We start from the raw sequence: 17,295 nt of genomic DNA, 5'->3' as shown, positions 1-17,295 counted from the left end.
AGCTCGAGATCCCCGCTCCGTCGCCGCCCCGCCGCCCTGGGCTGCGCCGCATCCCTCGCCGCGGGGGCCGCCAAGGAGATCGCCGACGAGGCCGGTTTCTTCGGGTCCTCGGGAGCCTCCCTCAGGGACGCCGCCGCTGACCTCGTGGGCGCCACGCTAGCCGCCGTCGCGCTCGCCATCCTCCGCCGCCTCCGCCGGCCGCGTGGGGAGGGCAAGGCGCGCGACGCGGACCATCGGGCTGGCATCTCTATGGTCTGAACTCTGAAGAGCGACAAGCACACGAGAGGCAGAGAGGCCTTTGTTAGTCGCTTCTGTTTTCAATCTTTCTTTTTTTTGGCTGGATTTCATTCACCTGTCCCTGCCAATGTGCTCAGATTTGCTTGATAGGCTGCACTGAATTTCTCAACCACATCAGTATAGATTCCCTGTCTCTGAGGGAGTGACAAGCGCTCCTATGGCTGAGTTGCTATGATCAATGGCTTGGCTTGATTTCCATTGTTTGATGGTGATCATACTTCTTTTGCCGGAAGAGAGGTATTCAGAGAACCCGATTTCCTGCTTGGTAGGCGGCATGAGCTGAGGGCAAGTGCATTGAAAATGTAATGCATGGCTGCTTGAGAAGACTGCGGACCTGCGCTTGAAGATTCAAGATGAATTGATGTAGAGGAGCCATCTGCTTCTCTGGGATTATCTGGTTCACCTCATTTTGCGCATCAGCTGTGACAGCCGAGAGGCATGGTTGATGCAAAGCTCAGGGGATAGAAGAGAGCTGCTAATGCCCATGTTGGAGGTGGGACCAAAATTCACAGCATGCCTTTTGCAAGTTGCAACCATTTGCTTACTGGTGCTAGTTGATAAACTCAGGACAATTGTGTTGCATTTTTAGTTTTGTTTCTCCTAATTTTCAATTCAAGACCGGTGAATATTTATGCCTACGAGAAGTATCTTTTTATCAAGATCTTACTATTAGTTGTATGCTATAGAATTGTTCATTTTTGCACAATTGAGATGTATAAGTATATACAACAATAGTACATCATTTGCCGTTTTCAGTTTCAAAATGTCCCCCATGTAGCATATTTACAATTCTCTTCACAAATTCAAATAGTGAGGGTACAACTGAAATTCAATTTCCTCTTACATATCACGAGACAAGAATTCTGTTGCATTTATGTCCATTTCTTTTCCTTTAATTTATGCACGCTAGACTTGTTCCAGGAACAAGAACCTAACTACTCTTTTGTTTTCTTTATATATGTAATGGGTTAATGAGCTGTTATTCAATTACAATTTTTCTAAACCTGTGTCCATGCTATTTCAGAGCAGTGGAACTCTATTAGTCCTCCGCTTGTGCCAAGCAATGGCAAAGTTGAGGCCTCCGCTTGTGCCAAGCAATGAGAAAGTTGAGGCTGAAATGACAGACCTGGTATGTTATTTTTATCTAAACCTATGTGGGTTTCTGCTGTACAGTAAGTATGTGTACAATTTCACTTGTCTACCCAGACAATACATGTTGGTGTTGTTGCCACATTAAATAATCATGCGAGGAAAACTGAGCTCCTTGCCGTGCATATGCGATCTTTGATACGTTTTGTTGAATGTGATCTGTGTGATGAAAATGGCAGCCTGTCCTGTTCTGCAAATGGCAGAGCCCAATTTCAGGAAACTACATTCATAATGCTGACAAATCTTACAATTTTTTTAGTAGATATGTTTACTTGTGACGGCGGAGAAAATGTGGAATCAAATATAATAGTCCTGCTGATCCGTAATTCAAACCTGCAATCATGTTACTAATTTTATTGCTTTGAATTTCAACAATAACATTCTTCTTTTATATTCATTTCCTTTCTTTGACAGTTCAAGTTTTCAGTTTTTCCATGCTTTGTCCTCTCAGGGAACTAACCAGAGTATTAGAGAGCAACTGAAGATTGGACATAAGGCTAACTTCAAGTACACCCAGTCCCCAACTGCAAAAGCTCTGAAGCTGCATTTTTTTATCAGCCTGAACTAAATCAGATGGACAGACTGAGAGGGTAAATCAGTGTCTAGAAACTTATTTGTGTTGTTTTACGCAATCTTGTCCATCCAAATGGGCCACTAGGTTGTATTTGGCAGAATATTGGTACAATACCGGTTATCATTCCACTTTGGGCAAAACTACTTTTGATGTGCTCTATGGACACACCCCACTACAGCTAGGTATTGGTGTGGATTCTTGTGAGATACCTGATCTTCAGCAGTGGTTTTCAAATGATGATGTGCATAGAGCTCAGCAGCTGTTACACTAACATTTGCATAGAGCTCAGCAGTATATAAAGGGGGTGATAAGCTGTGCTCAAATGTAGTTTAGTGCCCACCTTTTGCCTTTTGGAACAACTGTTCCCAGAAATGACTGGTAAATATCTTGTCTCTATCAGAAATGATGGCCAGGGGTAATCCATACAATTTAAAAACACCTTCCATATACAGCTGGGCAACATCTTGAGCAGAGAAAGGATGAGCCAAGGCTAAAATGTGAGCATACCTAGACAACTTGTGCACTACCACCATGATGCAATTAAATCGTCTGGATGTTGGAAGCCCTTTTATGAAATCTATGGTCACTGTTTGACAAGCCCCTGATGCCACAAGTAAAGGCTGAAACAGTCCAGGATATTTATATCAGTCAGGTTTAGCTTGCTGACAAATGGAGTAGTTCTTAACCTGCTGTTTGATAAATCCCTTCATTCCAGGCCAACCAAACAATGCTTTCATTCTTCTATATGTCACAGGAAGCAAAGAAAATAACCCTGAGCAACCTCTTCCAACCAAGTGTCAATGGTGTCTCCATGATCACACCTGGACAAAGCATCCGCAAACCATTATGGATCCTTTTTTTTAACAAAATTTTAATTTTAAACCCAACAACTTGGTGTAAGCTTTCTACTACCAACTAGTATGTAAACGTTGGTCCGTAAGGTTCATCAAACTTTTGTGATCAGTAAGGATAGTAAACTCTGCATATTGAAGATAATATCTCCAATGGTCCATACCCAACAAAATGGCTAAGCACATAATCTCATAAGTCGACAAACCTCAGGTCCTAGGCCCCAAAGCTTTGCTGACATAGTAGGCGATTGGGTATTTGTCTTGAGACAACACAACACCAATCCCTAATTCACTAGCATTAGTCTCAATAACAAAAGTTTTCTGAAAATCAAAGAGTGCTAAAACTGGGGCTGAAACCAAGGCCTGCTTCAATGACTGAAATGCTAACTCAGCTTCAACAGTCCATTGAAGTCTACCCCCTTCCTTAACATGTTAGTTAGAGGTTTACTTAAAATGCCAAAATTTCTGACAAACCTTCTATAATACCCAACAATGCAAGAAGCCTCTGAGCTTCTTGAGAGTGGTGGGTGCTGCCCAATCCAAAATATCTTGGATTTTACTAGCATCAGTGGACCCTCCCTTAAACCCAATGGTATGACCCATATATGTAAGTTCCTGCTGTGTAAAAGAACACTTACTCAGCTTTACCTTCCACTGATGATTCAAAAGGAGCTGCAACACTATCCTCAAATCTTGCCCATGAGTATTATAATCAGGACTGCTGATTAGAATGCCATCAAAGAAAACTAAGGCATATTTCCTAAACACAGGAGACAAAATGTCATTTATAGCTCCTTGACACGTTGCAGGTGCCCAAGTCAACCAAAATGACATGACTTTGTATTCAAAAGTGGCCAAAATGAGTTTGAAAGGCAGTTTTGGGATCCTCCCTAGCGACCAGTCAAATTTTAGTTTGAGAGGAGAGAAATCACATTAACTAATTGAGGATGAACTATATAGGTATATAGGATATTATAAAAACTGAGGAAGAGATATATTGAAATATTATGTGGATTATATGGGATGATGGTTTAACATGTTTTCATTTTAAAAGCACTAAAATTTAATAAGTTATAAAATTATAGATAACAAAACATGCTTGTATGATGTTTAAATATAATAATTGTTAGTAAATGATGACGTGGCATCTTGTTGTCAGTGGAGGATGATATGATATTTTTCTATGTTAAATTTTAGGATTTAGTGCAGTGGGTTATAACTGTAAGATAGGATTTGGCAAGAGATTAGAGATTTGCTGCTAGCCTTATTTATCTTTTATTTCAACTAGGAAGGTAGCCCGCGCACATACGCGGGCATCTTGTTAAATTGTTTGAAATTTTATTACAAATGTTCATGTGTAGGTGATTTTTTATTGAAATATCATTTCTACTCTATTCGAATTTATTTGGGATTGCTTTGAATGTTGGTTATTATCGATATTCTTCTAATTACCATTGCAATATAAAAGATTGTAAACTAAAATTGTGTGAAAGCATGCAACTTTGAATTTGAGAAAATATTGTGTCTCCACCATGAAGTTGGTTTCTATGAAACTATATATATTTTGTACTATGGGTATTTCTAAACTTTAAGTAATAATTGCTTTTATGCTTTCTATGTATTTGTGGATTTTAGGATAAATTTATTTAAGATTTTCTATTAAGCATATAGCTAATAGAACTATGTCATCTAATTAAAGATAGATTTATACCCCATCACATAAATCTGATAAAGTTAAATTTTGTTTCAAAATATAAGGGATTTTAGAGTAATACTACTTGTCCTATCCAAACAACTAACATTTATTGTTTACTCAATCTTATCCTAACCATCTTCTCACCATCTACATACCTTTTAATTAATAAGGGGTATTATAGTCTTTTTTTTCTGACAGATTTATTAAGATTGTTTGGACGTATTGATATTGATATTTTAGAATGATGATAATATTTTTTCTGAATGCTAATCACAATTAAAATATTTTATTTTGCGCTACCGTAGATTGCTTTGAATATTAAACATATAATAATGTCAAAATAACTTCCATGATAGATTTAATTAACATTATTTTGTTTCATAAAAAGATTTAATTATATTTTTTAAGTGATATATGATGATATGATCTATATCATCTATTTTCTTCATATACCTTTTAATCATTGGGATGGCATGGCAAAAGGTCAGGATATATTTTTTTTATGTTACTCACATTTTATTTATTTTTTATTTTTTCATCGTACATCTAATTTATTTAACGGAAACAGTAATACAGAAGAAATAGATTTATATCTATTTAAAAGTCATGACTAAATTTTTTTGGTAAATTATTTTTATTTAAAGTTTATTAATTTTTAGAATTTTAATACTAAAGAAAAGAAAGAAGGGGAGAATAGATAGGAGGGGAGGGAGGAGGAATGTAAGTACGTATGTACATATTAGAAAGACGGGCCGGTGCGGGAAGAGAACAGGGAGGTGGGTTATGGGGTCTTTTTTTTTCTTTTAAAGATAAATCTAATAGTTAGAAATAATGGGTCTACCAATTTGAAAGATGGGCTGGTGCGGGAAGAGAAGAGAAGAGAGAGGTGGGTTATGGGGTCTTTTTTTTTTAAAAAAATATAAATGTAATAGTTAGAAATAATGGGCCCACCAATTTATTAGATTGCCGTGTGGCGATATAGGAACGTCTGTAGGAGTCCCACGTGGTGACTTGAGAGCGTTTGTAGGAAGTTTAATAGATTTTTAGTATATAATAGATACATAGATTGAAGATGTTTTTGCCGGTACTTTGATACGTCACATGTCTTAGAGTCAGTTTTTAAGTTCAATCGCTTTTATAAATACATGTCCGTGTTTGAGTCGGTTTTTAATTTTGTTTGTTTTTACAAATACGTGAGTCATATAAGCAATCAATTTAAAACACTTGCATGCTAATTTGAGACGATCAGACCCATAATTGTAGCTCGTGATTTTATAAAAAGAATATCCAAGCGAATTTCCACTGTCAATTTCACTATAGCTAAACCGTACACCAATAATAAAATTAAAATAGCTTTACCCGTTGGAACGCACGAGCTTTTATCTAGGAACTTCGTACGTTTCTATTTTCGATTTATTTTGATGGTACTACATACGTTTATTTTTTGGCTTTATTTGTTTACACGCTGCTTTAATTTTTTTTCATCGTAAATACGCTGGCATGGTTTTTTTGCTTCCTGACGAATCGTAGCCTCGTAGGTGAGCAGCATAAGCTCGATTGCTCTTTCCTGATCTTACGTACTTATATTTATTTGCGAAGCGGAACCGATGAACAGTATTTAAGTTTTATTGTTTTAAGCCGTACGTACGTACTTATGGAATTCTTACGTTTTTTTTTCGGCCAACAGTAAGGTATTAGTTTCTTTTTTAAATAAAATATATCTAATCTAATCTAATCTAATGGTCCAAATTTTCAGGTTCACCGATTTAAGTGAAAATCAACGGTGAGATTAGGCATTGCCACGTGGCGGTCTAGAAGCGTTCGTAGAAGTGCCACGTGGCGGCTTAAGAGCGCTTGTAGGAAGTTTAATGGACTTTTAAATATATAATAGAAGATTTCGACGTGTATTAAGAGTGCATTCGTGAGTATGTTTGCAAGATGTACGTGTATAATAGTGAGCTGCCCTGTGCACATCTTGATGTAATCGAAATAAATAGAGGCCATTGCTATTTTGTCCTCCAGCTGTGTGGTCGCTCTCTGTTCTTATGTTTTCAGGTTCTTCCGTTAATGTAGCCAATAGCCATCCATCCTTCTTTTTTTTTTTTGATAAGGGTATTTTTTACCCGGCCTCTATATCCAACCGGATATATGTAGTCTTTTTAAATTAGCAATTTAGCCTATCAAGAGTAAAATGCGTTGTAGGTATCACAACTTACAAGATGGGTGCAATTTAGTCACACATCTTATAAATTGCTCAAATAAGTCATTCAATTTGTTTGCGGGTGCAAATATAATCAAAAACGTGCCACGTGTATTATTTTTGTCAAAGTGGACGATACGATGGCAGACGTGACGATGAGTTGGCGAAAGTAATACAATTTTATAGAAAAACCCTTCTACTATATTACTCTTTGCTAATCTAATTGGCCTATTTATATCTGTTATGCCCGTGTGCTAAGCCATGATTGTAGGTTTTTTTGTTAGCATGTGCACGGGACAGGACGACGCCAGGTCTAGCGAGTCGCGGCGATAGCCTGCGTGGCTGCATACGAATCCATCACCGGCGAAATCATCAACGCTGGCCACGAGCGCTCCATTTGATGGCTCCAATTCCGCGTCTTACTGGTGTTCATCAGCCCACATATGATTAGTTGTTCTACTGCCATCACATGGATTCTCTCGTATTGCAAAATCTTAGCACATAAATCCATGAAGCTATATCCATGGAGTATCAAACAAATCTATGTACTCAAACGAAAAATTGAAACAATGTAAGGGCTACTTTGCATCTTTGTTCTTTGCATACAAGGTCAACCTGTCATGCTGATGTGGCGTCTACCTTGGCATAAATAATACGCGTGGCACCTTTTCAGTTAGATTTGCACCTCAAAACAAGTTGAGTGACTTATTTGAGCAATTTACAAAATATGTGACTAAATTGCACCCACTCTACAAGTTGTGGTACATGTGACGCATTTTACTCGTCTATCAGATAGGAAACTTAGCCGGAACTTAGCTCTCAAATAACCCAATCTCAAATTCACTTATATGGAGATTTGAACTCAGCCACTCAGGATCTTGGGGTGCTACTCAGATCACTACAACCACTAGGCTACATACCCTTTCACATAACTATCCATCCTATGAAGTTCAGATAAACTTCAGTTGCAGAACGAGAGAGGTTTCCAGACAGTTATCTCCTGTTTCCTACTCTACCAATCTATCTGAGAATTTGTAGAATCTGGTCCCCTTCCCAGGTAAATCTATCCAAACGTTCTATCCGTTGGAAAAAGATCAGGTAGCGGATTAGTGCTAAAATTTCCGTACAACTGATTCATTGATATTCATGCTACTGCTCAGTGCTCACTCTCAGATAATCAGATTTGCTAGCTAGCTGGATCCAGGACAGCACATAATTACATTAACGAAATGCAATCCCTACTCTTTGAAGAACTAACTAAAGAAAAAAAAACGATCGACATCAATCTCACACAGACATTAACTAACTAGCAAATTTTACCGATGATCATTCAGAAGCAGTACTGCGACGACAAGATCATGGCGAAAGCAGCCAGCACGACGGCGTGACGAAGGAGGAGGCGGCCGATATTCAGTCCACCGCCAGCGAGCTTGGAGGCGGCGGCGCCGTTGATCTCCGACGAGGCGACGGCGACCGGCAGGTCGTCGGAGGGGAGCGAGCAAGGGGCGGGCCGGCCGGTGGCGTCGTCGGCGGCCATGAGCGCCTGGATCACCGCCGTGGCCGCGGCGCCGTGCCGCGTGGCGTTCCGGTGGAGCAGCCACGTCAGCCCCATGAGCTGGCAGTCGCGCTGGCGCTGCTGCTGCTGCTGCGCCTGCGCGCCGCCGTGGCTCGCGTTGGCCGCTTTCGTGGCGTTCCCTCCGTTGAGCTTCAACAATATATCCAAGAACATAAGAAATGAGCTAATAATCGGGCTAATTAACATTTAACAATTGTGAAACAATTATGAGCTCTTTTGTTTACAAGTTGACAAAACGAAATTAAAGGCAGTTTTCGTTGCAAGGTAATTAATTAAGGATGCAAACTACTATACTTGATCAATCGTTTCAGCCGAGCAACTAATCAATGTTCTCGCAGGATTTCTTAATTAATGGCAGCATAATCAGATGTTCAGCGTTGTCCATATGCAGTTGATACACACTGTTATAGGTCAACTCGATCGATCACACTACACAGTAAAAGAAAATCATTTATGCGTCGTCTCATTCAGAACATGATACGGAGTAGTACTAGTAAATAATCGAAGAGATTCCAGCTAAGATTGACAAGGGACAAAAAACGGGAGGGGCTTCTCCTCCTGCCAATATGCCCTTGCTGGCTAGCTCTCGCAACAGTTCAATTTGGAGAGATTGCCAGCAAGATATTGCGATTGCAAAGCGCATGCGTGCGAGACATGGCGTCACATCGCCACCCACACACATCTATCTCTCGGAACTCTCCAACCTCATGTGACGCATGTCGTATGACAATGGCATTGGCACAGAAGAAGATCACCATTGTTGAGGCCGTCTGTGAAACACACAGAGACAGACACACTCTCTTTCTCTCTCTCTCTGAAAAGAAAATGAGATGGTGAAAGTGAAACTTGACGACACCGCCGGCCAGTGGTAAGCTTGGGTCGTAAAGCCAATGATTCGGTATGGGAAGTGGAGGCTTTTGAGGCGAAGAGAGAAAGAAAACAAAAGCAAGAAGAGATGAGAGGGGGGCAAACAATGGCGCATCGAGTCCTGAAGCAAAACAATGGTAAAGCAAGCGAGCCAAAGTGAAAGTTGTGAAATAAAGCTGTGGGAGGCATGGTGTTCAGAACCAAATCATGCTCTCCATTGCTCCAGGCCCTACCCATCCGGCCCGGATCTCTGATTAAAATTTTTTCTCACTGTCACACTTCCAAGTGCATTTCTGTAAATTCAGTTGTATATATGCACCAAATTCCAGGTGAGCCAAGTCTATGTGAGATACAGGGCCAGGCTACAGCATTATCACATCACACAAGAAAAGGCAGGAAGAACCCGAGAAGAATAAAGGAATGCAACTTTGGTACAGACTACTAGTAGAGACTAAGCTGACTGTGTTCGGATGTTGATGCTGGGAACCAATCATTCGCATATACAAAATGAAACAATCCATTAATACATGATTAATTAAGTATTAACTATTTTTTTAAAAAAAATAGATTAATATAATTTTTAAAATAACTTTCGTATACATTTTTTTTTGCAAGAAAACAAAAACAAATTTGGGAAACATACGCGTGAAAAACGAGAAAAGGTGTGATGAGTAGGACAGAAAGTATGTATGTACTCTCTCTGTCCCAAAAAGACAAACTCTGGTTTCCGTGTCCAATGTTTGACCGTCCGTCTTATTTGAAAAAATTATGAAAAAAATTAAAAAGATAAGTCACGCATAAAATATTATCATGTTTTATCATCTAACAACAATGAAAATACTAATTATTAAAAAAATTCATATAAGACGGACAGTCAAACGTTGGTACGGAAATTCAGGGTTTGCTTTTTTTTTTTTTTTGGGATGGAGGGAGTATAGCTGTATATGTGGCTCTACTGAAAGTAATGCTTACATTGCATCACAATACAGCTAACTATGTGCAGAAAGTCTGAGGAAACTCTTCTAGACTTGCAGTGCATTGTAGCTATAGTAGTTTATCCTTTGTTTAATTATTACATGGGGGTCCTCTTGTGTTGTACCCTATAGGATTTGTGACTACGTACGTACTATATGGAACCTGTGAACTTCAATTGACATTTTCCTGGACATTTTGTTGGCTGTAAATAAATCCTGGGACCGTCTATTTGTCTGTTCTTGTGGATACATATACATTGCCTGTCCTTGAGGGAAAACTATCTTTTCTAATTTATCAGATAGGTGTTCACTTTTACTTAGCTACCTTATTCCCTACACCGGCCACCATTATGATTTTCAAACCTTAATACAATTAATTTGTGATTTTTGGAACCTTTCAAGATGTTTCCAAAAATTAATGAGAAAATTGTTATGTTCTGATAAATGCATTTTCCCTGGTTAATTAAGATATAAAGCTTTTATTTTTCTCATATTATACTTTGAAAATAAAATAAAATAATAAGGACGTGTGTCATTTTTTCCATTTTGTAATTTCAGTCAGCCAAGCCAGCTAAAATATTTTACTATATATATATATATATATATATATATATATATATATATATATATATATATATATATTATGTATTTACTATTATAGCAAAGGCCGGAAATGTAAGATTTTCCATTATAAAGAAAAGCTGCCAGCTAAAATATTTTGCAAAAACTACATTTCAGATAACTTCAACACTTGTTCCCAAAAAAAAAAAACTTCAATTCTGTGATAATAAGTTTTCCAATCTGTGTCAGACCATATTCAGAGCAATGAGATATTGTGATGGATGCTCCCTTTTCCATAAATCTACACGTACAAATTCATACATTCTAGATAGGACCTTATTTACCACCCCAATTCCATACATCTGTTTGATACTAGGCAGTACTTTGATACCGTTAGGTACACAAAACTTTGATATCATGTTCTTTGACATATTTAAAAGTAGTAAATGATATATTAGTTAATTTCTTGCTTTAATTTGAAAATAAAAAAGAAGAGAAAAACATAAAAAAATAAAAGAAAAAAAAAGTAGTACCATGCATGAAATGATTCCCATGATCAACAATCTTAAGCTTCCATTAGTTTAAGTAAATAGAAATGTTGTAGCGATTTATGAAGCTTGAATGCACCCAGTCCACTGCACCAAATTAAAGAAGCAATCCAAGGAGAAGCCTGTGTTAGTGTGCGTCGAGGCTCACCTGGTTCAGCGCCCGGAGACACCTGGAGCAGCCGGCGAGCCCCGGCCGCGAGCACGCCTTCTCCAGCCTCCTCGCCGCCCTCCCCGCCGGCGCCGCGCACGCCGGCCGCCTCAGCCTCACCCGGCAGTAGCAGAACGGCACGTCGCACGCCGCCGCCGCCGTCGTCCCGTTGGCGCCCACCTGCGACGGCGGCGGCGGCGGCGGCAGCGACGCACCCGCCGCGAGCAGAGCGCGCTCCGCCGCGCCGGCGCACTCCTCCGCGTCGTCGGGAAGCACCGGCAGGTCCACCACCGCCGCCACCGCCTCCGCCGCCGACGCCGTGGAGTGCGCCGCGCCGGGCACGCCTCCGCCTCCTCCTGCCGCCGCTGCCAGCAGCGCGGTGGGCGCGTACGCGGCGTACATCCAGGCGGCGAGCGCGGGGCAGCAACGCAGCCGCGGCGGGAGCGCGCCGCCCCCGGCGTTGCAGGAGGCGAGGACGGCGGGGAGAAGGGGCGGGGACGGGGCGAGCTGGCAGACGGAGGTGGCGGCGGCGGCCTCCGACTGCTCCGGGAACGCCGGGATGGTGGACGACGCGGCGCCGGGGCCGGGCTGCGCCGGCTGGGAGGACGCGCCGGACGACGACGGGAAGAGCAGCGACGGCTCGAGCGACGCTGGGTTCGGCATTGCCGGCAACGACGCGGCCGGTGGCAGGTGGTGGACGGCGGCGGCGGCGACGGCGAGCAGGAGGAGAGCGCAGTGGAGGCTCCGCATCTTGGGTGTTAGTGTGGAGAAGAGTGAGGCAGAGATGGAAGGGAAATGGGCCCTTGAGAATTGACAACTTATATATGGGGTTTATGTCTGGCTGCACTGAGCAATAAGCGTTGGATGCTCGGAAGAGTTGGACTTTTTTTTTATTAAAAAAAAGCAGGAGTAGTTGCAGAATGTTGGATAGTTTTTGTAAAAAAAAAAGTAGTGTAACTGAAGTGAATTATATTGTAACTATAATTTTAAAGTAATTTGTATTAAATTATCTGTGACCGGATGAAACAAACATATATCAGGTTCGCGCTAGGGTCGTATGTGTCCACCAAGCATGTTGTGGGTTAACCTCCTACCTTACCTCACATGAATCTTATGGCGATGTCGAATGTTTATTTAAGCAATTTCCTAAAAAAACAAATGCTCCTTTAACATAGTGAGGGTCAGCAGCCTTGTCTCTTTTGGCACAAAATTTGTTAATTTTGTTAATACGCCAAGTATATAGTTGAGGAAGTTTGCTCTGAATTGTGGGAATTGATTTTAAACTTTCGAGGGATGTCTCCTTGTCTTCTGTATGTCACATAAATATTTATGATTTTTTTACATAAACACTTCACAAACATGTAAGTTAAAATTCGATTTCTACGAGTTGAAACAAAACAACAAATCAAACACTAGTTAATAAGCATATATTCATAGTCATATTTATTTTTAACTCGAAGACAAATTTAAACTTACATGTTTTTGAGTATTGTCAAAAGGCACAACAATTGTCCTGAGTATGGACAAAACTAATAAAGTAGTACTCCCTCCGTACTCTTAAAGGAAGTCGTTTTGAACAGCGACACGGTTTCCAAAACACAACTTTGACTTCTTGTTTCTATAAAAATATTTATTGAAAAGTGATATATATATATATATATATATATATATATATATATATATATATATATATATATATATATATATAAATATATATATATATATATATATATATATATATATATATGTATATATGTATACTTTTATGAAAGCATTTTTCAAGACAAATCTATTCATATAATTTTTACATTTTCAAACTCAATAACTTGAGAGTTATTCATGATTTATATTCCCAAGGTTTGACTTAAACATTATCCTAAACGACTTCCTTTACGAGTACGGAGGGAGTATATTGATTTGAAACTCTCACTTGCAAAGTACCCCTTGGGATCTATTTATGGCTTACCGCACAATAAGGGTGTGTTTGGATGGGACGTTTTGGGTGGATAGGACATGGTGGCCTAGAGGGGAATATTCCCCTCTGATGCCGAATGGCTAGCTCTGGCCGATTCGCCCGGATGCGACCGCCCGAGCGAGCGAGCGAGCCAGGCGAGTGGTCACGTCAACCTGTGGAGAGAGAGAGAGAGAGAGGGAGAGAGAGAGAGAGCTGGGCGGTGACAACGCGAGCTGGCCGGCCGGTGACGACAATGCCGATGCGTGCTCAGCAACGACGACGACGACGTGCTGCGGCCGGTGCGGGCGCGAGCGCCGCATCGGCGAGAGGAGGGAGCAGCGGTGAGAGCAGTGGCGGAGGAAGGAGGGAGTGGTGGTAAGCTTGGAGATCTGGCGTGGGAGATGAGCGCGGAGGCGATGATGATGGTGATGTGAGCCTAGCCGGTGACGACGACGACGCATTGCGGGAGGAGGTGGCGGTGGAGGCCAGCGGCGGCCGCGGGAGGCGGCGGCCGGTGGGAGGAGGCGGCGGCGGCCGGTGGGAGGAGGCGGCGGCGGAGGAGGCGAGAGGCAGCGGCCGGGGGGGGGGGGGGAGGAGGCGAGAGGTGGTGGCCGGCGGGAGGAGGCGGCGGCGGTGGTGAGCCCCCAGATCCAGCCGACTTTTTTTCCTTTTTTTTTCTTTTTCTTTTTCTTTTTTCTATGTATATTTATAATGGAGATAGTGGTGTAAATGGTTGGAAATTTTATGATTTGTATTATGTATTAATTTGATTGGGGGGAGGTTATATTCACCATCTCAAGTGAGAGGTGACCACACCTACAAATTCATCATACTCCCTCCAACCAAACAAAAAATTGAATCACCAAATCCATCTTCATCCTTACAACCAAACAAAAGACTGAATCGTCATATTCGCTCAACCAAATAAAAAATTGGATCACCATATCCAACAAAATAGGAACCACCATATCCTATCCAACCTTAATCGTGAACCAAACGCACCCTAAGCAAACCCTAAGGTTTTTCTTATAGTAGTACAAAGTTTATATTATTATCCCTTTGATAGAGACACTTACGGTGGTATTCTTGCACTTTCCTAACCAATCTGGTTTAGGCGGCTTTCATGGGCCTATTTCCAGGCCATGGCTTTTAATCAGATAGGTTAGGAAACTATCCTTGGAACGATTTGAAAGAGAGAACAAAAGAGGCGTCTCAGCATGATTCGAGCCAATGTCTGGAATAAAAAAAAAAACAATCTTAAATAGTTCTTTATCAATCCCAAATTGTTCTTCAACCTCACAAATCACAAAAAACTTAGTTCAAGATTTTGGCACAAGTGCACCATTGCATCACTCCAATCAGAATCCATATATTACCCGAGTACCCAGCTATTCATATACACAAATAACTTTCATGCATCAAAGGAAAAAGGAACATCAACAAGGGAAAAATGAATATATCAGAAAAAGAAGGAAAAATATCTGCAAATCGCTAAATAAACATGCTAAATAGATGGGGATGGAGCCGCTGCTCCTGCTCGTGATCGCCTCCATCGCCATTATCTTCGCATCCGAGTTCGATCGTGGTGGCCAGATTTGATAGAGAGGCCCCTCGCCTTGGTCTCATCCACCCTCACACGGACGAGAGCACGGAAGGGCAAGCCTGGATCCTTATGAAAAAACGATACAGCTTAAACAGACATTATATTACTCTTCATGCTCTAGTGATTCCAATAACATTAATTTAAAAAATTAAAAATTACCTATAATTACTACATTTGCAAAACTAGTATATTCATCACATTCCACTAAATAATTTGAAATAAATTGAGGAAACTAAACAAATAGTATATTCATCGCATACCACTAAAAATTTTTGAAATAAATGAAGGAACCTAAACAAAGATTAAATTTAAGTACTATGCAGTACTAAATACTATACAAATTTGCAAACAATATATTTATTCAATAAAAAATTGTCCATTTCAAAAAATGTATAAATTCTTCGCTTTTATCCGATGAAATTTGAAATAAATAAAGGCAAACCTAACAAAGTATCCATTAAAAAGGTATGGACTACTAAATACTTTTAAAAACATGCCATGCAAATAATATATGTTAGTAAAAAACACTAAAAGTGCCTACACTACTCCATTTAGAAAAGTGCAATTTTATATGGATAAACGGAGGACAACAAGCATGCCACCTTTTATATGGATCCCAAGCAAATATTTGAGGTTGAAAACCTCCCCCCCTAAGTTTAGGAGAGAGAAAACGCCGGGCTAAATGGGGCAGGGTCAGGCTGGGGCTATATAGGCCATGCATCATCGCGTGAGGTTGGGTTACATGGATTTGCTGCTCAGCATGTATAACTTGGCTACATTGATTTGCCAGAAGTGAAAGTACATTTTGTTGACTAACCTTATACAAGGGCCAAAACAGCCTGGGATTGACATAAATGTGTTTCTTGAACCATTGATGGAGAACATGCAAGAAATGTGGAAAGAAGGGTGACGAGTGTGGGATGAGTATTGCATGGAACATTTTACTCTGCGTGCTATCATATTCGTTACCATCAATGACCTGTTGGCGAACTTTTCACTCTCACGCCAGCTTAAGGGGAAGTTTGGATGTCTTATATGTATCGACAACACGTCGTACAAGTACCTCACCTCCTTAAGGAAGACGGTGTACATGCGTCATCGTCGGTTCTTATCACAGAGGCACAAGTGGCGTGCGATGGCCATATTATTCGACAAGACAGTGGAGAACGATCTTCCTCCTGAAAAACGAACTGGTACACAAGTCTTCAACATGACAAAGAATATTAAGGTCGTGTTCGAGAAAGGAAAGAAGAAGGCATGCAAGAGGAAGAAAGGAACGGATCAGGATAGTACAGATGCAACGGATCAGGATGATACGTTTCTTTTCAAGAAGCACTCAATATTTTTCAGGTATCTAGAATACTAGAAAGACCTGGAGATTCGTCATGCCATTGAAGTAATGCATCTTGAGAAGAATGTGTTCAACATCACCATTGGCACTTTACAGACAACCTGAGTAAGATGAAAGATGGGCTGAAGTCATGTACCGACCTGGTAAATCTGGACATAAGGCATGACCTTCACCCAAAAGAGCTGGCAAATGGGAAGATCGAGATTCGTCCGGCATGCTATTCACTGACACTAGAAGAGAAAAAGACTTTCTGTAGATGCTTGCATAGTTTGAAAGTCCCAACTGGTTTCTCATCGAACATGAGAAAACTTGTATCCATGAAAGATTTGACCATCTCTAGATAAAATGCTCTGTAAAATCAAAGTGTATTTGATTCTTATTCTGTGATGAACAATTGGCATATAAGATTATTGATATTGATATTTGGAGATTATTAGCGAAGCAGTTTTGGAGATGATTGAATTTTTAGGTGATGAACAGGTGTTGCTGACAGGTGAGAACCGCTTAGACCGGGCAGTGGTTGCTGGTTAGACTGGAGGTATTTGTGCGATCAGAACGGCCAGCCCGCGGTCTGACCGGCCGACCCTGTGTCGGTTTCGGTTTCAGGTTGTTTTGTTGGATATCCGTGGATGTTTCATGTTTATGGCTTCTAGATGGATACTATGCGTATGTAATACTGTTGTTTGCTAACAATATGTCAAGTTGGAGATAGCTTGGGCTCGGAATATGGTTTCTTTGTTTGATTCATGTGTAGGTGCCTTGATGCTTCGGGGGAGTATTGCCGGTGATGGATCGGAAGTCAACTTGAAGATAAGGTGATGTACGTCCGGACGGTCAAATATCATGAGGGATATTTAGGCTAAAGATCAATGCACGTGGTTGGTGAAGATTCCATATGGCATACGATGGAGATATTGTGTGCGTATGGGATGCAGAGTCAAATTTG

General features: G+C 40.8%; 1 protein-coding gene and 1 non-coding gene across 2 annotated transcripts; one reads left to right on the top strand and one right to left on the bottom strand.

The window, feature by feature from the left end:
- The first annotated feature begins 260 nt into the window (after positions 1-260).
- LOC9269771 (uncharacterized) lies at positions 261-2,264 on the top strand. The gene is made up of 3 exons (XR_003243143.2): positions 261-790; positions 1,322-1,426; positions 1,898-2,264. It is a non-coding gene; the product is annotated as an uncharacterized protein (transcript).
- Positions 2,265-7,873: 5,609 nt separating this feature from the next.
- Positions 7,874-12,265, bottom strand: LOC4341102 (uncharacterized GPI-anchored protein At4g28100). The gene is made up of 2 exons (XM_015787217.3): positions 11,442-12,265; positions 7,874-8,472 (listed from the first exon to the last, which is right to left on the bottom strand). Exons 1-2 carry the CDS (start codon positions 12,189-12,191, stop codon positions 8,098-8,100), a joined length of 1,125 nt encoding a protein of 374 aa, XP_015642703.1. The 5' UTR covers positions 12,192-12,265; the 3' UTR covers positions 7,874-8,097.
- Positions 12,266-17,295: the final 5,030 nt, after the last annotated feature.

The sequence above is a fragment of the Oryza sativa genome, chromosome 6 (assembly GCF_034140825.1).
Source record: "Oryza sativa Japonica Group chromosome 6, ASM3414082v1".
Taxonomy (NCBI): Eukaryota; Viridiplantae; Streptophyta; class Magnoliopsida; order Poales; family Poaceae; genus Oryza; species Oryza sativa.
This window is presented reverse-complemented; position numbering and strand designations above follow the sequence as displayed.